The sequence below is a fragment of the Vidua macroura genome, chromosome 6, assembly GCF_024509145.1.
Source record: "Vidua macroura isolate BioBank_ID:100142 chromosome 6, ASM2450914v1, whole genome shotgun sequence".
Classification (NCBI taxonomy): Eukaryota; Metazoa; Chordata; class Aves; order Passeriformes; family Viduidae; genus Vidua; species Vidua macroura.
The window spans coordinates 21722660-21750295 of NC_071576.1; the positions used below are offsets into that span (position 1 = coordinate 21722660).

Here is a 27636-nt window from a genome sequence, read left to right on the forward strand (position 1 = left end):
CGACCGCCTCGTCGGCACTTCAACTCGCGCGCGCCTCACGCCGCTCCCCCCTCCACCTCGCACACGGTACGGCCCTGGCCCGCGCGGCACGCCGGGAAACGTAGTCTTCCTTCGCGGCAGCTCGGAGAGGCGGGGGCGCGGTGGGACTGCAAGGGGCGGCCCTTGGGCGAACCCACGGGGGACTAGCGGGGGGAGCTCTGCGCTTCCATGGGTCCCGGGCTGCGCTGACGCCTCCGCCCTTGCTGCGGGGAAGTGCGCAGCTCGCACCCTGGATTGCAGGATTGCAACCATCTCCCGTTCGGTAACTGCAAGGTAACGCAATCTCACTTTGTCAGGGGGACTCGCAGAAAACCCATCTTCTGTGCTCTTAAAAAAAATTCACACTTAAATTAAATTTCACACTTAAATTAAATTTCACATTCTATTTCACAGAATCAGCTAGGTTGGAAAAGACCTTTAAGATCATTGAGTCCAATCTATGACCTAACACTACTTTGTCAATTAGGCCATGGCACTAAGTGCCACATACAGTCTTTTCTTTAACACCTCCAGGAATAGTGACTCCACCAGCTCCCCGGGCAGCCCATTCCAATATTTAATCACCCTTTCAGTGAAGAACTTCTTACTTCTTCCTAATGTCCAGCCTAAACCTCCCCTTCCACAGCTTGTGTCTTCTTGTGCTATTGCTGGTTGCCTGGGAGAAGGTGCTAACTCTCACCTGGCTACAACCTCCTTTCAGGCAGTTGTAGAGAGTGATAAGGTCTCCCCTGAGCCTCCTCCTCTCCAGGCTACATACCCCCAGCTCCCTCAGCCACTCCTCATAGGACTTGTGCTCCAGAGCCTTCACTAGTCCAGGTACATAACATCCACAGCCTCCCCCTCATGTACCAGGCAGGTCCCCTGGTCCTAAAAGGAAATAAGGTTGGTCAGGCAAGGCCTGCCCCTTCAAAATCCATGCTGGCTGGGTCTGATTGCTTGGGCGTCCTGTAGGTGAAGTGTGATTTTACTCAAGATGATCTGTTCCATAAACTTGCCAGGCACCGAGGTCAGGCTGACAGGCCTGAAGTTTCCCAGATCCTCCTTTTGGCCCTTCTTATGGCTGGGTTAACATTGGGTAACCTTGAGTCATCTAGGACCTCCCCATAGAGCCAGGACTGATGGTAAATGATGGAGAGCAGCTTTGCAAGCTCATCTGCCAGCTCCCTCATCACCCTAGGATGGATCCCATCTGGTCCCATAGACTTGTGAGCATGTAAGTGGCTCAGCAGGACACTAACTGCTTCCTGCTGGATTACAGGGGGGCTATTCTGCTCCCTGTCTCCATCTACTAGCTCAGGAGATGGACACGACATCACACTCCAGAAAACATCCTGATCACAAGTCTCTCTTCCTGTATGAATAGGTTTTCCATCCCTGTGGAAAAGTGCTGTAAAGGTGATTTAACTACCTTCTCCCTGGCTGTGGGACAGCGGTTAAATATTTTCCTAAAAGATCAACATAATATTGGGAACATTTGATGGGTACCTTACTGTATTTGTGTGGCAAGGTTTTGTTGTGGGGGGTGGAGGATGCTACAGGGTGGCTTTTGTGAAAAGCTGATAGAAAGGTCCCCCATGTGTGACAGGGCCAACACCAGATAGCTCTAAGGCAGGCCTGCCACTGGCCCAGGCTGAGCCTGTCAGTGGCAGTGGTAGCACCTCAGCGGTATGCTAGCATAGTTAAGAAGAGAAAAAAGTTGTTGTGCAGAATTAATTGCAGTCAGAGAAGAAAAGAGTGTAAATATGTGAGAGAAACAGCTGTTGCAGACACCAAGGTCAGTGGAGAAGGAGAGGCAGGAGGTGGCTATTTTCAGATCACAGAATATCCTAAGGCACCCAGAAGGAACATCAACTCTTCAGTGAATGGCCCACATTGGGATCAATCCCACAACCTCGGTGTTATTAGCACTATTCTCTGAGCAGCTGAGCTAATCTCAGGGTACTCCAGGTACCAGAGCTGAGATTCCCCTGCAGCCTGTGATGAAGGCCATGATGAGGCAGCTGTGCCCCTGCAGCCCATGGAGGGCCATGGTGTATCAGATGTCCACCTGCAGCATGTGGAGGACCCCACACTGCAGCAAGTGCATGCCCAAAGGAGGCTGTGACCCTGTGACCCCCTAAAGAAGGACCTGACAGGACCTGTGAAAAGAGGAGCCTACACTGGAGCAGATTTGCTAGCAGGATTTGTGACCCTGTGGAGGGGCTATGCTGGAGAAGTTCACAAGGAACTAGGGGTCATAGGAATAACTCACATTGGAGAAGTTTGTGGAGAATTCTCCATGGGAGGGACCCCACAACAGAGCAGGGGAAGAGTGTGAGGTGTTCCACCTTGTGATAGAAGGAGCAGCAATATACATTTGTGTGAGATGAACTGACTACAACACCCATTCCCTTTCACCCTGCTCTTCTGGTGGAGGGGAAGTAGAGAAAATTGAGAGTGAAGTTGGGCCCAAGAAGAAGTGAGGGTTAGGTAGGGTGTTTTTTAAAATTTGGGGTTATTTCTCACTATCCTACTCTGATCTGATTGGTAATAAATTAAAAATAAATTAATTTCATTTCCCCCAGTCCCCATGTTTTGCCTCTGACAGTAATTAGTGAGTGATCCCTTCCTGTCTTTATCTCAACCCATGAGGCTTTTGTTATTGTCTCTCCCTGTCCAGCTGAGGAGGGGAGTGACAGAGCAGCATTGGTCAGCACATGCCATCCAGATATGCCACAGTACCCCTTTTGTTTCCATCCAGCTTCACTGCATTTTTGTTTTCCTCACTTGTACTCTGCTGCAGACCCTAATGCCTGCACAGTGAGGGCTTGCTGCTAGATATCACCTCTAAGAAACAAATCAGCGACAAATTATGAAGGGCAGAGATAAGGGTGATTACCCTGCTAGCACACTGAGGATACAGGACCCACGTGGCCAGTTGCTGCATCAGCCATATGATGGCTAAACTGGCTGCAATCCCGTAAGTTTCTTTCTCTACTAGGACAGATGGGAGTTTTTGAACTGATGGGGAGCAGCGAAGCATCACAGCTTAGTCTTGGACGATTACAAATTATGTAGGAAAGACTATTTTTTGGAAGGAAGCTTCACGGTTTGGAGGGAAAAGAGGAAGAAAATAAAAAGTCAGGGAGATGTGCACCTGATGTACTGCTGAGGAAATGAAATAAATACAGATTGAACGTGAAGTAACAACTCTGAATCACATAATTTAAAAAGCTTAAAAATACAGGGAAAAGGTCTATTGTTCTTGTGTCTGCTAAAGCATGTATAAGTTTTGCGACAGATTTTTGTGTTTACAGATTCACAACCTCCATGGCTCAGGCTGATAGTGGGCATAATAGTAGGGTGTCCTTTTAAAGCTACTGTGCTATTGCATATAAAAATCAAAAATAGCAACTCTAACCTCAGCACAACCACTGATTCCTGACCACAGCCCACTGCTTCTACCCGGGATGCTTAAAAGACTGCTGCCTGGGCTATCAATCCTCTGCTTTAACGGCCAGATCCAACATTCTGGCAATGCTCCCATCACAGGGAGCAGGTCAGCAGCTGCTTTTTGCTGGCCTCTCCTGGGAAAGCTATGGGAGGTTTCTTCAGAATTATTTTGCTCCTTGCAGCTTTCTGTTAAACAGGCTGACACTGGGTCTGCTGCAGAGAGGGGAATAAAAAAGAGGCTTTTGTAGCATAACAATGCCGTGTGCTGATGTGCAGTGGGCAATTATGTAACCAACGCTAAATCTTTCTATAATTAGAACAAGCACCTAGTTAGAGTGATCAGAGCTCTTTTGTGTGCGCCTGCACGGGGCTATGAAAGAAAAACCTTGGCTTGAAAGAAAGATGCTGGCTTGATTTCCCTTCCCTTTTCAACTGGTGAATAAATTAAATCTCAGATTACCCCAAATTGCTGTGAAAGACAAACTGTGAAAAGCGTTTCCTTTTCATTCCTGTTGAAGACATTTGCATCCCAGGTGTGAATCTCATGAAACCCAAAGACTCAGCCTCTCTGTCCCAAGCACTGGAGCAGCAAGAGCAGCCAGACTGCCTGAAGAGAGGACTGAAGGTCAGCATCAGCCCTCCCTGTTGAGAATCGATGTCTTTTTCAGATTCACTTTGATGAAGAACATGACAAGATATCTGCAAAGGCTCACTTATACTAGATATTCCTCATGTATGAAGAGGAGGCTTAGGAAAAGAGAACAAAACAGTCCCAGAAAGCAGATGATACCATGGTTTTTGTTTGGTTTGGTTTTTTTTTTCCATTCTTGGTCCAACTTAAATGGATATTGGCAGGTTTTATATTAGCAATAGAAAGTTCAGAGCTGACTCTGGAAGCCATAAAATTTTTAAATAGCATCTTCTTACCAATCATACTGAGCCAATATTTGGATAAAACATGTCTTGACAAAAACATGCCCATTGCCCAGGGTCCTTCAGTCCCTGTGACTCAGTAGTCACCAAAGTCTCAATGTGACAATGGAAACTGATGTGCTCCTTGGAGAGTAGGGCTTTACACAAGCAGCAAAATCCACTTCTAGCAGTATTTTGTTCCTTCAAGGCCTTTGCTCAACCTTGTTGTGTGGAATCAGTTTAGACAATTGCATGCCACCTCCGTACCTCTCTCTCATAATTTCTGTTGGCAAAAGAATTTCCCCTTACTTTATTTGCTAAAGCTGTTGGTGCCTAAATGGCACTCCACTTCTTGCAGATTGTTGGGAAGTATCAGTGGCCAATGTGTCCTGTGTGAAATGATCTTATTACCTGGAAGTGGAATGCTCCAAGACCTTTGCAAAACACCCCCAGAGTCTGTGGTTTTTACAGAAGTACATGAGAACATTTTTGCTTGAGAAAGTTTAGTTTTCTACAATATGCAACAAATAACAGAAATTAAACCAGCCTTCATTTCAGCCGTTCCAGAGAACATAGACATAGCTTGAAGAATGTAAAGATTTTTTTACAAAAGCACTAATAAACCTTGTGATCTTCTTCCCCCAACTATAATTATTCCTTCTGAGTGCTGCCTCTAACGCCTAAGGGAATGTGAAGTACAGGGGTTGCTGATGTGGTTGAACCTTTCCATCAAGTTAAATCTCTTCTCTTTCACTGTTTAGCATCTTACCTGTCCAGAATTTATCCCTTGAGTTGAGAAGTGTTGTTTATTTTGATGATTTTTATCTGACTATGTGCAGCAACTGGTAGGCATACAGATATCTGATATTAACAATAGCTTATTCCATTACTTTGTACCATCATCTTCATTTGTTACAAGATATTTCATGAACCATTTAATTCTGGATTTGCAAATGTGAAAAGTGCTGAACTAGATAAAAAAGGTGCAGCGGATTTAATAGCCTAAACCTACCCCAAAAGATTTCTCAGAATGCATCAGAAATATGTTCTTAAAACCAGCTGTGATACCCTCATCAAACTAAAAATGTCCCTGCTCCCAACCATGCCAAGACCTCCACAGAGCCTGAACTCCTTAGTCACCCTGCCGAGGATCATTTTGGCACAATTATTTTGTGAACAGAGATGCATGTGGAAACCTGATATCATTATTATCCAGAAAGATATTGTCCAAAATATCCTGGTGAAAACAGGAAGGAATTAATCCTTTTTGTCTTAGAGAGAGATTTATATTTGGGGAAAATACGTTTCAGATTCTCAGAACCATTCCTTGCCTAATGTTTCTTTTGTGAGAAGCACAGAATAAGCTAAGTTGGAAGGGATACAAAAGGATCATTGAGCCAAACACCTGGCCCTGCACAGGACACCCCAAGAATCACACCATGTGCCTGAGAGCATTGTCCTGATGCTGCTTGAACTCGGTCAGGTTTGGTGCTGTGACCACTTCTGACTGTTTCTGTATGGGCCCTGGTTGCTCAAGCTTGCCCAAAGCAGATCTGGTAATAATGAAACTCTCTCTTCCCAGAAGATTTCAGCTTTGATTAGAAGATAATAAGGGATAGAAAAGTGAGCACCTCCCACCGTTTTTCAAAGGTTAAACACTCTCATTGTTAAATATTTCAACCTAATTTCTCATTTGAATTTCCCTAATTTCCACTTCCACTCACTTGTAATGGTTTTTCCTTCCTCTATGAGATTAAGGAGTGGCTTAATTTGTACAGGTATATATACAAAATGCTCAAATCTCCTCTCAATTTTTTCTAATGAACAAAATATACTAAATGTCTTCATTTGCTCACTCAGGTAATCTTTCCTTGTAATCTAATTGTCAAAGAGCAGATAAATGGAGTTAACCTCATTCTATTCTGGCAATAGTAATATTTACCTCTTAAACTTCACCACAAAACAAATTTACTTATTGTATTTCCCCTACACTTCCAATTAATGGTAGCCTTATCTTACCTTTGTAGTCTTTTAACCTCTTCTACCTTCCAGAATTGTGTTAGAAACTTGAAGACCGGGACAAGAATCCCTCTAGAGTTCACCACATCCCTTCTTCTACATCCATGGCCTGCATGAGACTTTTTGTTACTTCATAGCACAAGAAATTTGTTCTAAGCTGTTTGTCTCTCATGGGTCCTTTTCAGAGTTACTGGTTCCCAGCACAGCCTGTACTTAACCCCACATTTCTTACTTATAGATATATGAGTTTGCACAATGTGATGTTGAAACACAGCTCATTTAAATGGGTTCTGCTTACCAAGTTGGGTTCATTTAAATGGGTTCTGCTTACCAAGTCATCTAGCTCACACTGTATGACTCTCCTCCCAGTATCCCTGAACATTTTGCCACTCATTTTGAAACATACAGACTTTATGAATAGCAATTTCATATTGATAGCAAGCTGATGAAAATGGTGACTAGCATAAATCATAGTGTGTGCCTTCCTCTGTAACTTCCTCAGGAATACCTGATGCAGCATTGATCCACTGCTGATGATTCCTTTGTACTTTGAAATGCCAGCTACTTCCAACCCCAGTGGCACACCTTTTCAAGTGTTGCACAGTGATAATTCTTTAATCAAAACACCATCATAAGCAGAAGACAGAAGTAATGGTGTGGTGATGCATTCCCCCCACACAGCATTAAAGAACACTCCACAGCAAAGAAAGAAGGAGAAATGTCAAAGTAGGAGGGATAAAACATAATTTTTTCGCTGAGACTAGTATAACAGCTGGGCACAGAAGCCTTGGCAACTTCTGAGGGGGAAAGAAGGCTCCTGAATCAGGTGGCAATATTGCCAGATATGACAACAGCAATACTGTTACTATATGAGTGACAGAATTGGGTAGAAGGGATGACAGATGAGTTTTGCTTAGGAAAATAATTGATAAATGGTGGGTGACAAAGTCTTGTATCTTTGCCTTTGTATGAATTGCTCATAAGACACCAGCTATCTCAGAGAGAAGGGGAAGTATCTGTCACTCATAGAGGTGGTGACAGAGCTGCTGTCACCACAATGTTAAGGCAAAAGCTGATTCCCACTGGAGATGACGAGTACAGGCATAGAGTGACTGCACAGGATTGCCCTTACCTTCCTCCAAATCTCCCCAGTCCTAAAAGCTGTAGCAGATTAATTTATCCTGAAGGAGTAATTCACCCTTCAGATTAGGAGATGACAAGGCAGACAAAATGACTAGAGGACTGCAAGACAGTTACTCTGCCATATCGTATTCCTGCCTCTTACGGTGTGATTTTTTAAATCTCTGACAGACCATGTTTGTTTCTTTTCTTCTTTTCCTTTTCTTCCCTGTCTGGCTTCTGTTTCTCTTCTAGATGAACCATGTCTGGCTCAGTGGGACTCTTCTGCCTTTGATTCACTAGAGGCGATGTAACAATAGCAACTTAATTAATAATTGTCTTTGGTTATATATGGTGCTATATATTGCCACTTTAACTCAAATAGTTTATAGCCTTACATAGGAAAATAGATTTTCCCATGTAAAGCTCCACCTTGTCCCCATGTATTACAACTCCCTGAGAAATACTGTTCCATATTCCAAATTTTAATTGTACTCTAAAGAGTACATCTCTTGATTTGATTTAAAGAACACCTATGTAACATATGGATGCTCATTTAACATAGACAGCACAACTCCTTTTTAATGTTTTTCTATTTAAAATCAATATTTTTACACCACTTTAAGTCTCTTTTCTTCCCGTCCCTTCACTCCCATGTCCCAGTTCAACGATTTCTAAGCAGCAGGTATAGCAGAATAAATTTTATTTTGATCCATTTGCTCTATATTTTCTGCTTTTTAGTTGGACATATTCATCTGGATGACCTGTGAAGTTACTGAATTTGTTGGAGACTGTGAATAGTGCAGGGGAGCGGAATAGGATGGCTGAAGAATAGGATGGCTGAACGGGGATACTGTAAAACTACACCTCCCAGGACGCCTTGCGGCCTCCGGCGTGCGCCACCGCGCCGCGAGTGACCTTACGGAGACTACAACTCCCAGGGCACTCTGCGGGTACTGCGCATGTGCAGGTACCGCCGTCTTCCCCCTCCTCGGCTGCCGAGCGGACGGCGTACGCGGTCAAGATGGCGCTCACCAGGTGGGTCGGGCGGGCCCACTCGGGCCGTGAGGGCGGTGCGGCCCCCCCGGCCGACCCGGGGATTCCCCGCCGTGCTGCGGGGCTCCACCGTCAGGAGCGGCCGCGGTTAGGGAGTGCGCTGAGGGGCCGCGGCCTCTCCTGGGCACTGGGCCCGCCGGCCGGGCCGCGGCCGCAGAGTGCGGCGAGGGCCGGTCGGGCCTGGGGGAGCCCTGGCGGGAGCGGATGTTTGGCCCCTGGTCAGGGCTCTGCTTCTTTCGCGTGTTCACTGCGGGTGGAAGGAGCTCCTCCGCCTCGGTTGGGTCTGTGGGGTTTTGTCCAGGTTTCTTCACCGTCAGAGAGGGCGAGCGGTCTTTGTTAGGAGTGGTAGTGTCTCTCGCAGGCATGGCTGTGCAGTTCCGGTGGCTGCCCCGGAATCTCGAGTTTCTCTGGATACTTAGTAAATGCACAAAAGGGCTGTGTAGACAAGAAGAGCTGAAAAAGGGGAAGTGAAGAAATGGGGGTTCGACTTGGCCTTAGCAGGGGGGTGTCAGGGGTTGAGAGGGGAGGTGGTTGTCAGATCTCTCTGTGGGTGTTTGCCTGAGAGAAAGGAAGAGCGGATCATTGGGACTAAAGACATAAGAACATAATATTTCTTTTTTATTCATAGTAGTGTAAAGCATACCAGTGGTATGTGACATTCCTGTTGGAAAATGGGCATTGCCACTCTTCTGTTCAAGAATGATGTGAATATGTGTGAATTGAGCATTTGTTTTTGTAGGAACCTTTCAGAATGCTGAGAAAGCACACATTGCAACGCTAATCTCAGAAGTTACTGAATCTCAGAAGTTGCCCTCACATGTATAAGTGCAATGCTCAAGTTTCATAAATTGTTTCTTAATCTATAGAGTGATTATTGAGAAAGTATTAACTTAGCAAGAAGTTGAGTCAAGCATAGATGAGTGTCTGTGAGTGAAGTTACCAGAATGAACTTTTTATATAATTTTCTTTTGGTTGCTCTCCATGGATGTCCAGTTTTTTGCCAGCTCCAACCCAGCTTTCCCAAGATCAGCTAGAACTAGAAGAGAGAGCAAGAGCTCAGAGATCCAGGCAGGCTGCTCTGGTCTCCTCGAGAAGGGAACCTCCCCCATATGGTTACCGGAAGGGATGGATACCACGCGTGCTAGAGGTAAATATTTAAGTTGATACAGTAGTAGTGTGTCTGCTAAAGGGGAGAAAAAAAAATCTGGAGTAGAAATAAGTTCTGAGCACCTTGAATGTTGCTGAGAATTGTGCAAAGCCTTACAACATGCATCACCCAGACTGCTTGATAAATTCTTGTGCTAGGAGAGGTTCTAATCTACCAGATTCTTTAAAGCATTTGATGGTAAACAGGATGGTCTATGTCTAGTTCTGTTCAGAGATTGTTGTGTTATAATGTGGAAATACGTCTGTGGTCCTTTGGGTTTACGGTCTGTGAACACAAAGTTCCCCTGAGAAAGACATCCATATTGTTCCTCTGTTAGTGTTAAATACACAGTCTGGATTATAGCTGAAATAAGTGAATATGTGTGTATCAGAGAAGAGAACATTCATGTGTTCTGTTCAAAAAGATAGCTGCTATTGGGGGACAAAATTATTACAGTTGGAAGGAAAACAATTAATCAAATATTTGTTGTCTAAGTATGTTACTGGCTAAAGACTTTTGGACAGTGTTGTGTGTTATTAGTTGTAACCCTTGCCAGTTTAATGTAATCTAAACTGGAACTGCCAAAGGTAGAAAGAAAATACAGATGTGATCTGATTACAAAACTGTTTTAGTACGGTCTCTCACTGTGAGCTGGAAAAACCTTGCAGTTTGAAGTGATCCTTGACAATAACTTCTGAGACATATTCTGATGAGTCACAAGCCAGTGCTCTTGGAACAAGCATGCTGTTGAAGTTTTATTACAGTAGTTCATGTATGATCCTACGTTGTTTCCAAATACCATAATTTCATCAGCTTGGAGCAATGTTGCCCTCATTTATGTTTGAGTGCCATTTTTGTAAATCCAACACTGTTCTGTGGTGTACTTCAAAATAGTAGTTGCAGTGGTTCACTGAAAGAAAACATTCTTATGTGGGTTCAGCATTTTGTCATATGCTGCATATGTATGATGTCAAAAATTATACTTTCATTATACCCAGTTTAGGTTTCCCTTCCTACACTGTTGAGTACTAAAGCTAGTATTTTACTGCTTATTCTTTCTTAATGTTAATAAAGAATTTTTTTAAGAAGCCAGGTGCTGAAGGTTTGTGAAGACTTTCCAGCACCACTTGGCCACAAATTAATACACATCCCAAAAAGCCTGTTAAGGGCTCCTTTCCACTTCATAAACAAGTGCAAATTGCAGTATATGCTTTCAAAGAATAATCTTTGTCCAGTGACCCTGGACAAAGGGTTCAAAAGAACATTGCTGTTCTTAATACGTTAAGAGTTACCCAAAGAAAAAAAAAATTGAAGAATGACTGAATTTGGTTCTGGCTAATACTTTAACAGCTAATTGTTGAATGTGGGACATCCAGTGAAAAGCTTCAGATAAGAGAAACTATGTTTCAAGGAGCATTTGCAAATGGGATAAGCACACTGTCCTGGTTTGGAAGTGTTCTGCTTGGTCATTTCCAGTCTCAGTCCACTCCAACCTAGTGGTGGTAACTACTTAGTCACATAGTGAGCATGGAGGGAGATTGATCTGCTCAAGACAGCCATTCTTACTTTTTGATCTGTTTTGTTACCAGACACCATGTAAGCCATGCCATTGCAACAGTGAAAAGGATAGATGCTCATGCTGCTTTAAGCAAATGCTTCCTCCAAAGTGTTGCATTTGAAACTGCAGCCTGAAGTTGTTTCATGAATGGTACCACTGCATCCTCTGTGGTACTGAGTCAGGATGATCTAGTTTAAGAAGTCTTGTAGTTATGTGTTTATTAAATGCTTTTATACCAACACTTTGTAGGAGAGAGGAATAAACTGTAAGAATATTGGGCTGTTGGGTGCTGGCCCAGTTTTCAGTGTGTTTACACATCAAATCAAGGGAATGTTTGACACATGTAACATTGTAAAGCTATGAGCTACGGGTCTTGAAAATAATGGAATGGTTTTTTTATCTTCTTCATTGTGGTGTGAAAAGCAACAAGTAACCAGTAGAAGTCTTCATAAAAATGCTGCTCTTGTAATTTTAGTATCCACATTTGCTTTATTTCATCAGAAGGTCATTTTTTGCAGTTCTAATTAATAACTGACATGAGAATTAAATACTTAATTTTGTATTGTCTGTAGCATAGTATTGCCTGCACATTCTAGTCAGTAATATCTGTTCCTACTTTATGCAGGGAATAATTACTGCAAGATATCTCTCCATTTCAGTGTCTTTTAATAACTGTAAGTTCTCTCATTAATTGCTCTCTTACCAGTGAAATACTAAAGTTACTGGAACATTCTTGCCATGTTAGTTTTTGTTGAAATCAATCTGCCCTTCATTCAATTTCACTTTTTTTATTTTATCTTTTGGACATTCACTACTTTTTCTTTACTGTAGGATTTTGGAGATGGGGGTGCTTTCCCAGAAATTCATGTGGCCCAATACCCATTGGATATGGGCCGAAAGAAGAAAATGTCCAATGCTTTGGCTGTTCAGGTGGATGCAGAAGGAAAAATAAAATACGATGCAATTGCTCGACAAGGACAGTCAAAAGACAAGGTAATGTCTCTTCCAATATGTCAGCTGGCATGTATACTTGGAAAAGTTGTATATACACATTGCATATACTTGAACTCATTGGTCTGGCATTGGCCACATTGATTGTGTCCTCTTTTCTTATTTAAGAATTAAAATAATGTCAGACAGAAATTGTGATCTTCTCTGTAATTAAAAGATAAGGCAAAAATGGGGACAATCTCTACACAGAACTTACCTGATGTCTGAGCAGTTTTCATTTTCCAATGAAGGCAAGAAACTGAAAACAGTTCTGTAGTCTCATTTTAGTGTAGAGAGAGGGGGCAAAAAACTAGACAGAAAACAGGTCAGCCTTCAGAATACTGCACCTTGTGTCTTATTGATCCAATATTTGACACTGCTGGTTGTTGTCAGTGGTTTTGGTGCTCTGTTTTTGCTATTGTTGTTTAATTGCCAGTGGTTATACTGCAAAAGTTTTGTGCTGAGTTCAGAGACAGCAAGATTCTCATGGAGTTTTTTAGGGAGAACTTCAACTCCCTGTATCCAGTAGCCTTTCTAAAACCAAGAGATGACACTTGAGGTCCTAAATAGTTTTGAGGAGATCAGGTACTTGGGTCTCCTAAGTCTACTTTAAGGAGTATTTACACCTGCCTTTTCAAGTGTAGCCAGGTGGGTTATGTGGACTTGAATTCTCTAAAGCAGGTGTTGGGGGCTGGAAAACTGCTGAGGCCTGACAAAGTGTGTGACCAGCTGCTTCTTCCCGCAAGCATCTTCTGTAAAGAAAGTCTAAACAGTGTTAACTACAAAGAGCGTTTTAGCTAATAGATATGAATAGTTGTTGTCAAAATAATTTGACTTCTTGAGCTTTAAATTAGGGTGCCTTGTAAAGCTTATGATTATGTAATATGCCCCATCTCGTACTACATTTGAGGAAGGGAGGAAACCAAAACGCAAACTTTGCCTCTCAATCAAAAAACTAGGATGGGCATTCTAAGAACATCAGGGAAAATACTTTTAACAGATAAATGTATTGTTTTAAATAGATTCTACAGCCAGTAGGATTTTATATTTAATTGATACTCTGAGTGTCAAAGCATCACATCTTGCGTATCCTCATCCTATGCCTCATATGTTACTGCAGTACCTTTGAAAAAGATGAGTGCAAACTTCACTGCATGTTGTCATGTGGAAAAAAGTAGTTAGACTACACAGAAAAAACCAGCAGTGTCAATATTTTTATTGAGGGGACTTTTCTTGAAGTTCCATCAGGCTTTATCTGATGCCTCGAATTATTTTCAAGAGGAAGGTGTTAAAATATTAATTCTATTTGAATAAATTTTTTACTAAATATTTGATATTTCATGCTAAACAGAAATGTTACTTTGTTGAAAGCATACAAAATAATTTCAGGCAGATAATTAGACAAGAAGTAATCATACCAATTTTGGGGAAGCTGCATGCCAAATAATAAGAAAAAAAAATTACTGTAGTTAAACTCTCAGTTTTATAACTTGTCAAATACGTCTTTGTTTACTTGTAGGATTATCTTTAATTTGTATGTAATAGAACTGTTCAGATTGGAATCTTAGTATGTTTGAAAAATAATGATAATAGGCTTGAGGCAAAAATGACCATAATCTTTCACTGGGTCTTATTATTTAAAGTTAGGAAAATGCTTCTTAACAGGTAGAGTTAAATTTAAGCTGTTAATGTTTGTCATATTTGATTCATGAAGATCTGTACTTTCATTAACTTTCCATATGGTGTCTATAATGAAGGCCATAATATTCTTTCTCATTCACCAAGATGGAAGAGATATTGGACTTTTCTAAAACCAGGCTCTGTCGAACTGTAGAGTTAGGGTTTTCTAAATCCTGAGCTCTGCCTTCTGTATCAGGTTGATCTTGATTGCATCCAGCTGGATGTAAAAGCTGAGAGTAAAGATTAAGTGTTCTGATTCAAAGGGGAGTAAAACTGAGGGAAGACTAGATCACAGATTCATAGAATGGGTTGGGTTGGGACACCCTTTGCCAGACCAGGTTGGTCAGAGCCTCATTCATTCTGGCCTTGAACACTTCCAGGGATGGGCTATCCATAGCTTCTCTGGGCAGCCTGTTCCAGTGCTTAACCACCCAGATAGTAAAGAATTTCTTCCTAATCCTGATCTAAACCTGCCTTCCTTCAGCTTAAAGCCCTTGTCCTCTCACCACATGGCCTTGTAGGAAGTCCTTCTCCAGCTTGTAGGTTCCTTTAGGTACTGGAAGGCTGCTGTAAGGTCTCTTTGGAGCTGTCTCTTTTCCAGGCTGAAACACCACCAACTCTCTCAGCCTATCTTCATAGAAGAGGTGCTACAACTCTGTGGTCAACTTAGTGGCATCTTCTGGACTCATTCCAGCAGGTCAAGGTTGTCTTCGTGTTTGGGGCCTCAGAGCTGGATGCAGTAAACCAGCTCAGGTCTCACCAGAACAAAGTAGAGGGGCAGAATCACCTCCCTCAATCTGCTGCCCACACTACTTTTGATGTAGCTCAGGATAAAATTGACTTTCTGTGCTGTAACAGTTATTAGAAACAATTTCACTGGAAACAGCAGAACTACTATTGCTTGATTTGATTTGCTTTGCAAGACAAAGTATTGGCAGAGATGTCATAGGAAACAGTTCTTCAGTGATCTGTGTTGAGTTGAATATTTTCTCTTAAGAGCTTCTGATAGTCCAGTGTCAGTAGGATTAGATACAGAAGTTTCATTTTCCAGAGAGCTGCAGCCATAATTCAATATTTCTTCAATCTTAATACTTAGAGCTAAAAGAAAGAGATACTTAGCAGCCTGCCAGAAATGAGATGGAGTTTATGAACCTATTCTAGGAGCTACTTGTTTGGTCTGAGTTAGGAAGCAAATTCTGTTCTTGCTACAGCTTACGGATTTTTTGAAGCTGAATTTAGTATTCTGCCTTCTTGTAGAGGCAGCAGTTCCATCACCCAGCCTCTATCTCTAGATGACTTGTCAGCAATTTCTGCCATTGCAGTGGTTCATCTCCCTTGCATCTGTTCCATTATGTATTTAAAAAATGGTGGCTTCAGAGAGTTTTCCTTGAAAAATACTGACATCAGTGTGATAGTCTGACAAGCCTCCTGTTTGGGTTTGGCAGAAAGTCTGCTAGACATGAAATGCTGAATAACGTTGACAGGACTGGGTGCATGACCTTATGGATGGAGTTCCATCTGGTTGTCGAGATGAAGGATTTCTAGCCTACCTGTGTGGTTAGTTCTTGTGCTGCTGTAAATTATTTCAATACTTTCTCTACTTACATTACTAAAAGCCAGGCTAAAATAATGCATCAATAATAATGTATTTTGATGAGACTGGTGCTGTCCCTTTTTTAGGAAAATAAGAACATATAATTGCATCCTGTGTTTTTATGAAGACAGAAGAAAGAGTGAAATCAAGGAATGGAATTGTTAGGTCTCTTACTTGTTTCCAGCAAGAATAACTTTATATGCTGGAGTTAGATTTCTTCTTCATGGCCCAGGGCTGTGGCTTATTTGTTAAAGGAGAAAAAAAAAAACAATAATGAAGCTTATTTACAGGTTTTATTCCCAAGATTGTCAATTCAATCAAAACATTTACAAGAGACTAGTTGCATTGTTGAAGGAAGTCCTGTCACAGGTATGGGACAGGTCAAGAGAACATGAATCCAACTCAAATAATCAAAAGTGTTAATTACTCGCAACTTATTTGCCTTTGTGGCAGAGCTTGGTTTGAGTTTGTTACCAGCTTGTTTTCTGGGGTGAGTACCAGGCTTACAACCAGGTCATCTAATGACTTCTTAAATTTTGTGTGCTTCATATGGAGAAACCATTCTTTGACAAGGAAGGCATTCATGCTGCATTGCTTGATAGTAAGTTCTTGATTTACTTATAGGATTGATGAGCACTGTACAGGGCTGGTTGAAATATACAGAACAAAAGATGTTGAGAATTTCTGTGTAGCAAATGAAGAAATTTCTATTAAGACATTTGCATCTATCAAGTGCCTTGTGAGACTTTGAATGTGGCTGACATCTAAATCCTCTCAAGTGATACAGTATCTTAACCAGTTAGGTAATATTATTCTCTTTCTGATTGTAGTGGTGTGCAGATTTCTAATTGCTGCCTGTTAAGGCTGCCCCAGCCAGGGAATCATGCAATTATAGCAAAAGTTGAGGTTTTGCTTTCTGCCTAGAAGGAGATTCTGCTTTTCAGTAGCAATCAGAGTGATTGCTCAGGCTCATGCTTCCTTTCAAATTTTGTAGATTGAAAAATGGTAGTGGATGGGTACAGTACAGTATCAAACAATCCCAGTCTCTTCTTTAGCTTAGATGAATGAAATATCTCAACATTACTCAAAAAACAAGATGAATGTCTAGAAAAACAACAAAAATAAATGTAAATTCTTTATCTGCCTCTTTTTATCATTTCAGAAAAGGGCTACAATTAAAACAAGCAACTGTATCAAGTTTTTGATGGCAACAGAAATATTTGTATTTTCAGTGTAGTTTAATCTATATTATATATTTCTTCCATAATAAAGCAGCTTGCCATTTCCATGCAGTACTTCAGAATTTAAATAGTTCATATAGATCATTTGTACCTCAGTGTAAAGTAGTTTTTAGATCACTCTTGGACCACCACAAGGAGTAGCTTTTTTATTTTCTTTTTTCTTCTTTTGGGATGCTCTAAAGCTCTTTCAGCATACTTTGTTTTTCATATTCTTCTTCAGCAAGACACTTGGACTTGGACATGTGAGTTAATTACCTTAGAGGTTCATTTCTCTTCAGATGTCCTTCATTCAGGATCAGAGAAGCTAGAATAATACTGATACTAATTCAAATGATTAAAATTTTACGTGTGAAGGCTGAGAAGCAGAAAGGTTAATTTTGTAGTTGGACATGTACTGTATAATGAACTTGAAATAATAGTTCTTGACTTTTAACTCTTTGAACTAAAACTTCCTATTTTATTGGATACATGTGAAGCATTAATGTCATACAATACATTTTTCTGTAAAGCCATCCAATAGTGTTCTTTCCCTGTATTTAAAATTGGGACTTAGAGCTGCCAGGAGCTAGCTGCATGTTGTGTGAAAACTCAACTACCTATATAAGGGAAAGTATCAAGACCATATTTCTCAAGTTTTTTTGGTTTTTTTTTTTTTTCCAAGAAAACACTAAACATAATGAAATTAAAAAATACAGATTGTGGAAAATACTTGTGTCAAATTCTTGAGTAATCCTTGAAAACAGAAGTAAAAATGTGCAGGGTTTTATCAGTTTGGGGTCTCTAAAAATTGAAAATAATAGGAATAGGAAGCAGAAAACTGCTGTCTAATGCCAGCTTTGAAAGCAACTTATACAATTATATTTAATCAGATTGCTTTGTTTCTTTGATTACTCCATCTGTAAAATGGGGTCCAGAGTATATATTATGTAAACAGGTCTTCTAATTGAACAATATGTAATTGTAATGCATTTATAGTTGTATATTAATTTTAATTAGTACCCAAAGTATAGTCTAAGCCTGAAACATTTCCTTTGATATATGTACATTTATTCCTGTTCACCAGCACTAGTAGAATCTAATGTCTTCCAGGTTATTTACAGCAAGTACACAGATCTTGTGCCAAAAGAGGTCATGAATGTGGATGATCCTGAACTGCAAAGACCAGATGAGGAGGCAATTAGAGAGGTATTGTATGCACTGATGTGCCTAGTTAGCAGTGGTATGCTTTATGTCTTGCAATGGGATGAGATGTACACTGTGGTTTTTTTCTTCAGATAACAGAGAAGACAAGAGCAGCCTTGGAGAAATCAGTCTCCCAAAAAGTTGCAGCAGCCATGCCAGTTCGAGCTGCTGACAAACTAGCTCCTGCACAGTACATTCGGTATGTAGCGCTGGTGTTTGTGTAAAATGGTGTAATCAACGAAATGGATTAAAATTGGCATATTTGTTGAATTTCTGAGAACAGAAATTCCTCTTGAATTTTATTCTTCTCTAAGGAATATGAAACTTCTATATCTTCTGTATTTTGAATTAACCCACTAATGATCACCTAGTTTGAAGTGTGTAGAAATAGTTCTTTAACATGTCATGAGTTATGGAACTTTGGAGGGGTTATTATTTTAGCAAAAAAACACAGATTTGCCAGGGGTCACTATTAATGATGCTGCCCTGAAATCAAACTACTTACTGCAAGTTTCAAGCCACAAGACATGTAACAAAGTTCTTCCTTCACAGAAAATGAGTAGTTGGAAACAATTGGAATTATGAGGAGGCTGATACTTACTTATGATGATTTTTGGTTTCAAACGTGGGAAAATTTCATGGCAGGGTTAGACTTTGCTTGAAGTTAATTCTGAAAAAAGGTATGTGAAGAGGTTCTTAATGAACAGTAAGAAGACACTAGGGCTTCACAGACATAGGTTGGGAGTATTGTAAAAAGCTATGTGTACTGTACTTGTTTTTCTTGTATTTCAGAATCTAAATTGAAACAGGAGAATATAGCCCTGAAGAGAAGTTACATTCTCTCTGGTGTAACTGAGTCTGCACTCAGTGCAGTATCATCTGTGCAGTTACCTGCCGTTGACATTCATAGTGGGGTAGTCTTAAACTGTTGTGGGTAAAACAAAACCACAACTAGAGCAGTGAACTGAGTGAAAATGGAGGTGGGAAAGGAATAACTATCTGTGTGCAGAGAGCTGAGCACTCTGTTTTGTTCAGGTACACACCATCTCAGCAAGGAGTTGCATTCAACTCTGGAGCAAAACAGAGAGTTATTCGGATGGTGGAAATGCAGAAGGACCCTATGGAGCCTCCAAGATTCAAGTAAGTATTCACAGCTTGTTCATGGCAAATAGAAGATTCTGAAGTGTATTTCTGTGCAACATGCTGATTGTAATTGTAATTGTTTTCTTAATTGCTCAGAATTAATAAGAAGATTCCACGAGGACCACCATCTCCTCCAGCACCTGTAATGCACTCTCCAAGTAGAAAGGTATGAAATGCCATAGCTGTTCTCAGTTTTGAATGCTTAGGTGGGTCCACAAATTCTTTTTCATTCTAGTTAATTTCTGTGTACCTTCTCATTACTGATCTTTTGATGTGAAGAGATAAACTTGGTGCCCAGTGCAGTCTTTGTTTTTTTCTTTTTTTCATTTGGGCAGTTCTGAAAGTAGCTGACTTTTCATTTATCTTGTCAAAGGTTGAGTAGATGACTCATATATTTTCTTCAGGGATGCATTGCTGAATTTGTTCATGGCATGAATGAGTTGACCAAGGCTTTAGCCTGGGTACTCTTATGTTGTTTTTAGACAAAACTATTAGGCTAATCCTTTATAACACTGACTTGTGTCATTAAGGATTAGCTCCTTCTAAGAGATGAGTGTAGTGGTGGTTCATCATTTTGGTACAGCTTGAATAGCTGCTAAATGTGCAGATGTTTACAAGCGGCTGTGAGTTAAGGCCTGTGTGATGAAAGCTTAAGAGGATGCTGAAGAGCTGGCAGGACTTTATTCAGTGCTGGCAAAGATACAGTGCAAAACTAAATCCCATGGCAGAGGGTTTGGAACCAGCTGATCACTAAGGTCCATTCCAATCAAACCATTTCTTGATTCTGTTATCTTACTGCTGCTAAGAAGAGCTGGGGATCTGTTGTGGAGTCCTGAACTTTCTGCTCTAACTTACTTCAAGTTTCATAGCTGCCTTTGAGAAAGAAAACAGTATTTCCTTTGACTATAAATCTGAAGATGACTTTGCTTATTCTCTTAAATCAGATGACTGTGAAAGAGCAGCAAGAGTGGAAAATTCCTCCATGCATTTCAAACTGGAAAAATGCAAAGGTAATTGACTTGTCATAAATTTATTTTTCTAATGTTGCACCCTGATGGGAAACTTAAGTAACTGATTTAAGCTTGAATAATACTGATGTTAAACACCTAGGGTTAGGTAAACTGGCTGCTTCCTGCATGGAGAACACATGATGATACAGTTCATTTTTCTTCAGTTTGGTATACAAAGTTTGTCCAATTGAGAAGTATAGAACTGAGGGTGAATATGTTACTTCATGGCAGAGATTATAAATTTTGAGAGGAAAAATTTATATTAGTTAAAATCCCCATAATTGTGCAGTCCAGAGACAAAATCTTTCAAGGTCACAAGGTGAAGCCATCTAAACTGAAAAAGAGCAGACTATCAGAGACCAAAGCATGTTTCTTTTTAATACTGCAGTCCGTATTTCTGGAAAGTTTTCCTTGTTGCATTCTTTCATTAATTAACTTTTATCACTGGTCAGCTAGCTGTTTTTGTTCCTTGTTTGAGTAGGTCTGTCCTGTCCCTTTGATTTTTATCAGTTATTAAGTTTATATTCCTAGAGAGGGGAGGATTTATTTGCTGCAGTAACTGGTCTGATCATTCTGAAATGTACTAAACTGTTGTCCTGAGACAGCTTCTTCAAATTGAGGAAGGAAAAGCTGTATGTTTGGATGTCACTTTTTTTTCCCTACCCCAACACAGCTGTCTAACTGGGACTGACTGATTAGGAGATCAAATTTTAGGTTACAGATGCTAAAACTGAAGCAAAAATTTTGTAGAGCTCACTAAAAAAATCTTTAAATGTAATCTATAAATAATTTTGAGTTTCAGCTTTGGAAAACAAAATTGGTATTTAGCGTGTCTTAGTTTTGCTGGCTGCCTTGTCCCTTACTTTCTCATTTTGAATCAGCTAATCTCTTAACAGGTATGGAAACAGTTTAGGTAAAACAATTTTTAAGCAAAAAATCGTAAAACAGCTTAGAGACTGGAGAAGCTATTGTCTGTAGTTCTTAACATAAAGCAAAAAGTGGACCTTATCATTTGAGAACTGTCTTTCGTCCTAAGATGAACCTTGAAGGGAAGCTGTGATTTGGATTTGGTGGGCGGGTGGAATTGGAGCGAAGCTTTATATTACCTGGCAAGAATTTGAAGTACATATAAAAAGGAGATCCATCGAGGCATAATAATGATGGGCTGTGAATTTTGTATGTGTTTTGGTTTTTTTGCACAACAAATACAATAATGCTTGTTATAGCAAATACTGTTTCTGTCATTAACTGCCTCTCTGTTTCCACTGTAGGGTTACACCATTCCATTAGATAAACGTCTGGCTGCAGATGGCAGAGGATTGCAGACTGTTCATATAAATGAAAACTTTGCCAAACTTGCTGAGGCGCTTTATATTGCTGACAGAAAGGTCAGGCAGTTCTTCACACTGTTTTGTTCCATATAGTTTTGCCATCTTTGTATGTTAATTTCCTTCAGAAAATCAGCTGTGAATAGGCTATAGCTTTTTGATTTGTCCTGCTTCTTTGCTAATGTAAGATTTAAGGCCTTTTCCCCACTCTCTGAATCATGGGCTCAGCATGGGTTAAGTTAATGGAAGTCATGGGTCTTGTCTCTTAGCCTGCTGTGGCTGATGGGCTTTAAGCTTCCTAATTTTGGCTTCATTTCGGTTCTGTTTGCTGGCTAGCTCCATGACAGATCTGTGTGTATCCCAGGTGCTACGCTTTCTGTATTTTTAACCGTGTCATTTTTGTGCAGGCTCGTGAGGCAGTAGAGATGCGTGCCCAGGTGGAGAGAAAGATGGCTCAGAAAGAAAAAGAGAAGCATGAGGAAAAGCTCCGAGAAATGGCTCAGAAAGCCAGGGAGAGAAGAGCAGGGATCAAAACCCATGTTGAAAAAGGTACATTTCTTTGTTATTAAGATGCTATGGCTTTTTTTAATACTCTGAAGTTGGAGCAGTAATCTGAGAACTTAAAATATCTAAATACCAGCTGAAATTTCTAAGTATGACATCAGTTTGTGCCTTTATTGGTGAATTCACTGGCTGGTTGGATGGGATGCAGGTTTGAACCTCACATCAGTATGTTGGTGTGTACAGACCAACAGAGTGTGTAAGACACTGAGAATTTTGAAGTTAATAATGCATCTGTGCAAGTGATGGCTTTCATGGACAGTTCTAAATGAATTTTTTAAGTTTATTGCAGGTGAAGGGCAGATTTGTCTAGAAGAATTAAACCATCTTTAAGTTATCAAAGGTGATAAATGCAATATTCTGGCTTTTGCACTGTTGTAACTGATCTTGCAGAGCTGCAATTTTGTTGGCCAGTAGGCCCCAAAAAACCCTGCTGCCAACCTAACTAAATTGTCTCCATTGTGATAAGACTTCAGTTCTGATTGAAATTACACTTCAAAGATCAAGATGATAAACTTAGAGAGCAGTTACGATCTCTTCAGAAGATGGAGGGATATGGTCATATAATGCCAAATCCTCCAGCTGGGATGTACTAACCTCTTACCAGCAGGCTGGGGGCTGTCCAGCTGGAGAGCCACTCTGTTGGAAAGGACCCATGAGTTGTAGTGGACAATATGCTGAATATAAGCCAGCACTGTGCTGTGGCAATAGTAATGCTAAGGGCATACAAAGCTGCATCTGCAGGAGTGTAACCAGTAAGTCAAGGGAAGCAATAATTTCCTTTTATTGGTGACCTGTTAGACTTCATCTGGAGTACTTTGTGCAGTTATGGGCCTCCAGGTACAAGAAAGACATTGATAAATGGGAGTCGGTTCAGTGAAAGGGCATCAGAATGGTCATGGGGCTCGAGTAACGGCCTGTTCAGGAGATGCTGAGAGAATAAGGCTTGTTCTGCTAGGAGATGATGTGCCATTGGGGCCAGATAATGGGAAGGTTACCCAGAAGATCATATCACAGTGACTCCTAAATGATTACCGGAGCACTTCACCAAGTTACACGGTCGAAGAATGAGACAGTGGTCAAGAGTTGAAGCAGGAAGTTTCAACTGTGTGTCAAGAGAAAAATTTACACCATGAGGACAAACAGCAGTGGAACAGGTTGGCTAGGAAATCTGTTAGTCTCTATCCTTGCAGGTTTTCCTCACCTGAGTAGGAAAAAGCCCTGACCAACCTGGTTTGAATTCAGCATTGATAGCAGGTTTTGAATTAGACTCCCTTCCAACGTGCGTGATTTTCTGATACTGCATCACATAATGTTCTTCAAAACACTTAAATCTCTGCATATTTCAATGATACTTTTAGGCTTAGAATTATGATATAATGATCTGTAAATGTTTTAGGATATTAATTCCTAGACAGACAATTATTCTAAGCTCTTGAAAGATGGAAAAACATAGTTTGCTTTGGCTTACCAAGAACAGTCACTTGCTCAGGGCATAAGAAAGCCATGGTTGTTCATGTGTTCAGTTTATTTAAAGTGTAACATTTTAAATAGTGCTAAGGGTCGCTACTCTTCTGTAGAATAATACTGAATTGAATTACTATGCCAATGTCGATGGCATAATTAATTCAACTTCAAATATTTGTCAATAATGAGCAATCTTTACTTGTTCAGAGGATGGAGAAGCTAGGGAAAGAGACGAAATCAGACATGACAGGCGCAAAGAGAGACAGCATGACAGAAATCTTTCCCGGGCAGCTCCTGATAAAAGGTGGGTCACAAAAAAAAGCTGGTTTATTCCTATACTGGCACTGGCTTCCCCACTAGGGAACCTACTACTGGGCTTTCCTTTCTTTGATATAAGTGCCTGAGTTATATTTTGTGGAGATAGTCACTGGTATGAAGCACAGTTTGTTCATTGTATGAAAAGGCATTATTGTGTTAAAATACTGTAGTACTTTCTTCAAAATGTAGTATTTTCCACATGAATGGGAAAGAGGAGTGTACTGTGTTGGTTTTGGGTGGCTTTTTCTTCAGTGGGACCTCATGTTTAATGTTTTATGTTCAGGTTTAACATGTTGACAGCAAAGATTGAAACCTGAATCTTCTACTTTTGGTCAGACCAGAGTTGTCAATAGTGGCTTTGTTTCTTGAAGCTATTCATTTTAAGTAAGCTTAGATTTATGAAGGTAGGCTGAAGTATCTTATTAGCTGAAGCCACTGAGATTTCTGAGTGCAAATGGTTTCTGGATGCTTAAAATCTCTAGTATGTTGAAATTGGATTGCTCGGCCTTTCCAGAATATAACTAAACTAATTCTTGCAAAAAATAAATATGACAGTTTAGACTAAGTTGGCTTGATGTGAATTGTAGATAGTGGAAAGCAAATTTAAATGTCATGCCCAGCTGAACATAACTTTTCCAAATGTTTCCTTTGCCAGGAGACAAATTTTAAGTGTTACCTAGTAAGGAAGAACAACAGTCAAAATCTGGCTCCTGAGGCAAATCGTTAGCAAGGAATACAGGATCAGGTTGCAATTGAGCATGTCAACAAGTATGGTTTACTGACCTCATAAAACTTTCAAATTTTTAATTCAGGTCAAAGCTGCAAAGAAATGAGAACAGAGATATCAGTGAAGTTATTGCCCTGGGGGTACCAAACCCCAGGCCATCCAATGAAATCCAGTATGACCAGAGGCTATTCAACCAGAGCAAGGTAAAATAACTTTTCACAGCTGTGTAGCTTTCTGTGAGAACATACTCATCCTTCCTTTGTGGGTACAGACAGAATACTAAAGAGAGGCTGTTCTCATGGTTGGTGTGGATACATTCAGAAAAAAATTCTTTACATAAGTGTTTAGGAAACTATTGATTTCCTTTATCCAGAGCCTATGCAAAAAAAAAAAAAAATTAAATGTATAGCCAGATTAAAGTTTTTTGTTGTGATTTTTCCCTCTGGGGAGTGGGGAGAAAAACTATTTTGCCTTCAAGCTGCAGTGACCTCATTTTCTTCTCTTGAACAAATGTACTGACTGAATAGGAAATCTGCTTTCAGAGAGAAGCAAGTAAATACTTTCTATTCCCATTACTGCTTGTGTTAATACTTCTGAAGATACAAAGAGTTAACAGCAACATTTATTTTCCCTGAATTTGATACTATTCAGAGATGACAAAATAGATTGGGCTTCAGCAAATCCCTCAATAGACCTGCAGTCTGTCAATCACTCTTCTTCATGTCTCCAATGAAAGACTTGCAGGCAAGGAGGGAAAGCTGATGAACCAAAAATGAACAAGCAGATACTTATACTTTCAGAGTTTATATAAGCCTCTGTGTGATTTGGATCAGTCAGCTTAAATCATGTTTTCCAGAAATTCTGAACACGCATTTCTGTATGGCTGTACTTAGCTATTACAGACAGCTGTACTTGCAGGGCAGACTGAAATGATCCATTATCCTGAAATGTGGATGGCCTCTAATCCTTCCTGTTGCTATCTGGAAAAGTAGGACTGCGGCCTGTAATGTGAAATTCTCTGGACTTAATCCCAGACCCAAACCCACTCATATCCTCATTAAGTGCTTGGACTCATTTGAAATCAATAGTAAATCACACCATGTCATATTTGTGTAACTGTGTAACATCATCAGTGTATTTTGTTGATAAAATAAGTTAGCTGACATTTATGCTGTCCTGCTGTTCTTCACAGGGTATGGACAGTGGCTTTGCTGGAGGAGAGGATGAAATTTATAATGTTTATGACCAGCCTTGGAGAAGTGGCAAGGATATGGCCCAAAACATCTACAGGCCAAGTAAAAATCTGGATAAGGACATGTATGGTGATGATCTAGAGGCTCGAATAAAGACCAACAGGTAAGGAAATAAATTTAAGAAATATTCTTAATTAATACTTTGAAGATAGTCAACTGAGTATCATCTTCTCCTGCAGGTTTGTTCCTGACAAAGAGTTTTCTAACTCGGATCGTAACACCAGAGGCAGGGGCAGAGATGGACCAGTTCAATTTGAGGAGGATCCATTTGGTTTGGACAAGTTTCTGGAAGAAGCCAAGCAACATGGTGGTTCTAAACGGCCATCAGACAGCAGCCGCCCTAAGGAACATGAGCATGAGAGCAAGAAGAGGAGGAAGGACTGAATGCCTCTGGTCCTTGAGAGGTAGGGAAACGGACTGCAAGCTTGGACTTCATGCGAAAGGATTTTTTATATTGGGTGTACAGGAGGATGGCGTTGTATCACAGCAGTTCACAACTCTGGCCGTGTGCATATATACACACACTAACTCTTCTATACAGGACAGCTACCCAAGGAGAGAGAAGACATGGAGACCACTTTGAAACATTTCATAAGGGAATTAATTATTCTTTAGCAAGTTCTCTGACTTTGCTGATTCCCCATTGCCCAGCATCTCAGGGTAAGAATGTAGCCCCCTTCCTACAGCTTTAGTTTTTGTAGGTAGCTGAAGCTTTGACTTGATCTGTTAAGAGCTTTCCTGCTGTATATAATGATTGTCTTATGCTGTAACAGATGCTGGGGTGTTAATAATTCAGTGTTTTAGTGTGGCTATACAGTTTATTTGAACAAGGGAGGGGAAACAGCTGGATTCTGTTATAAAACAAGTACTCATTCATAGTTTCTCAGTAATCTTTATTTTAGTTCCTTTACATTTAGTGAAATAAAGCCTTCTTCCACCACTCACTCACTTTGATTCTTTCTTTGACTGCGTCTTCTACGGATCTGGTGTTGGAGAGCAAGCTGAAAACAATAGAAATTACTGAAATTAGCTAGGCAAGAAAGTTTGTTATTTTTCATTTCTGATCACCGAGAACATTGATACATAAAGCAGAAGATGCATTTATAACTGATTCAGTTTCATAAGCCCCAAGCCAGGGCTTTCCTGACAGGAAAGTTGAATATATATCCACAGCAATTGGTAGTTGTACCAGCAAAATGTATCTTAAAAGCTTGTGTTTTCAACCAGAATTAATAAAAAGTAACTGTCTAAACCTAGCCTAGAAAAAAGTGAGAAAAGTGCTCATGTATTCTAGAGAAGCCTGCATTTTTTAAGAAATGAAAATAACTACTGCTTGCCTTCTGCTTTTTATTTCACTATAAAGAAGCCTCTTAGCTTGCACCTCTTGTGGGAGTATAGTCTTTGAAGCCTAGGTAGTTAAGTGCATGTGGCTATCCTTACAGCTTCAAGAACAAAAAGCAGCAAAAATTTCCAGGAAATTGACACTAAATGCTATGCTATTTCTAGTACCTAATCTGGTATTTGCATACAGATAACATCCTAGTTCAGCACAATTTATGAAGGACCAACCTACTGCCAATCTAATCACATTTTAAGGAGTCTTAATTTCTGCACCCATTTCTGTACCACAGTTAGAACTCACAGGTTGGTTCTTCTTGGGAATAGGTACTGAAGTAACCACAACCAATGATGACTTAGGCAGTAATATGAACCATGGCAAGCGAAATACTTTACCACAATCAAAATATTACATCATTGAAGTCTCTCATCAATTCCTTTTACTACCTCCTAGCATTTAAAGTCTCAAATAAGAAATCAGTTATTGAAGAATTCTAATAAATTAATCAAAGGCTTGAACTG

General features: G+C 40.3%; 3 protein-coding genes across 4 annotated transcripts in view; 1 reads left to right on the forward strand and 2 right to left on the reverse strand.

Annotated features, from left to right (window-relative positions):
• ADCK1 (aarF domain containing kinase 1) overlaps positions 1-309 on the reverse strand; it is a 73396-nt gene extending 73087 nt beyond the window's left edge. The window contains exon 1 of one of the 2 annotated variants that reach the window (XM_053981564.1): positions 1-309. In XM_053981564.1, the coding sequence (XP_053837539.1) occupies positions 1-291 (291 nt within the window). In that variant the 5' untranslated portion in view covers positions 292-309. The other variant, XM_053981566.1, reaches the window with a different exon arrangement.
• On the forward strand, positions 222-26720 carry SNW1 (SNW domain containing 1). Its single transcript, XM_053981571.1, has 15 exons — positions 222-312; positions 8263-8559; positions 9571-9724; positions 12114-12275; positions 17877-17972; positions 18062-18168; positions 19005-19109; positions 19209-19278; positions 20057-20122; positions 21394-21510; positions 21858-21999; positions 23686-23782; positions 24609-24726; positions 25716-25879; positions 25956-26720. The coding sequence occupies exons 2-15, from the start codon at positions 8546-8548 to the stop codon at positions 26158-26160; spliced, it is 1617 nt and encodes a 538-aa protein (XP_053837546.1). The 5' UTR covers positions 222-312; positions 8263-8545; the 3' UTR covers positions 26161-26720.
• The window catches only part of SLIRP (SRA stem-loop interacting RNA binding protein), a 4132-nt gene continuing 3148 nt past the window's right edge, over positions 26653-27636 (reverse strand). Inside the window, exon 4 of the mRNA XM_053981574.1 lies at positions 26653-26777. Within this exon, the coding sequence (XP_053837549.1) occupies positions 26718-26777 (60 nt within the window). The 3' untranslated portion in view covers positions 26653-26717. The remainder of the gene's footprint in view (positions 26778-27636) is intronic.

Excerpts from the sequence above, each read along its gene's own strand:
- SNW1 (XM_053981571.1), top strand. Across the intron at positions 9,725-12,113 it reads GGATACCACGCGTGCTAGAG|GATTTTGGAGATGGGGGTGC; the intron begins GTAAATATTTAA and ends TCTTTACTGTAG. Across the intron at positions 19,279-20,056 it reads TGCACTCTCCAAGTAGAAAG|ATGACTGTGAAAGAGCAGCA; the intron begins GTATGAAATGCC and ends CTCTTAAATCAG.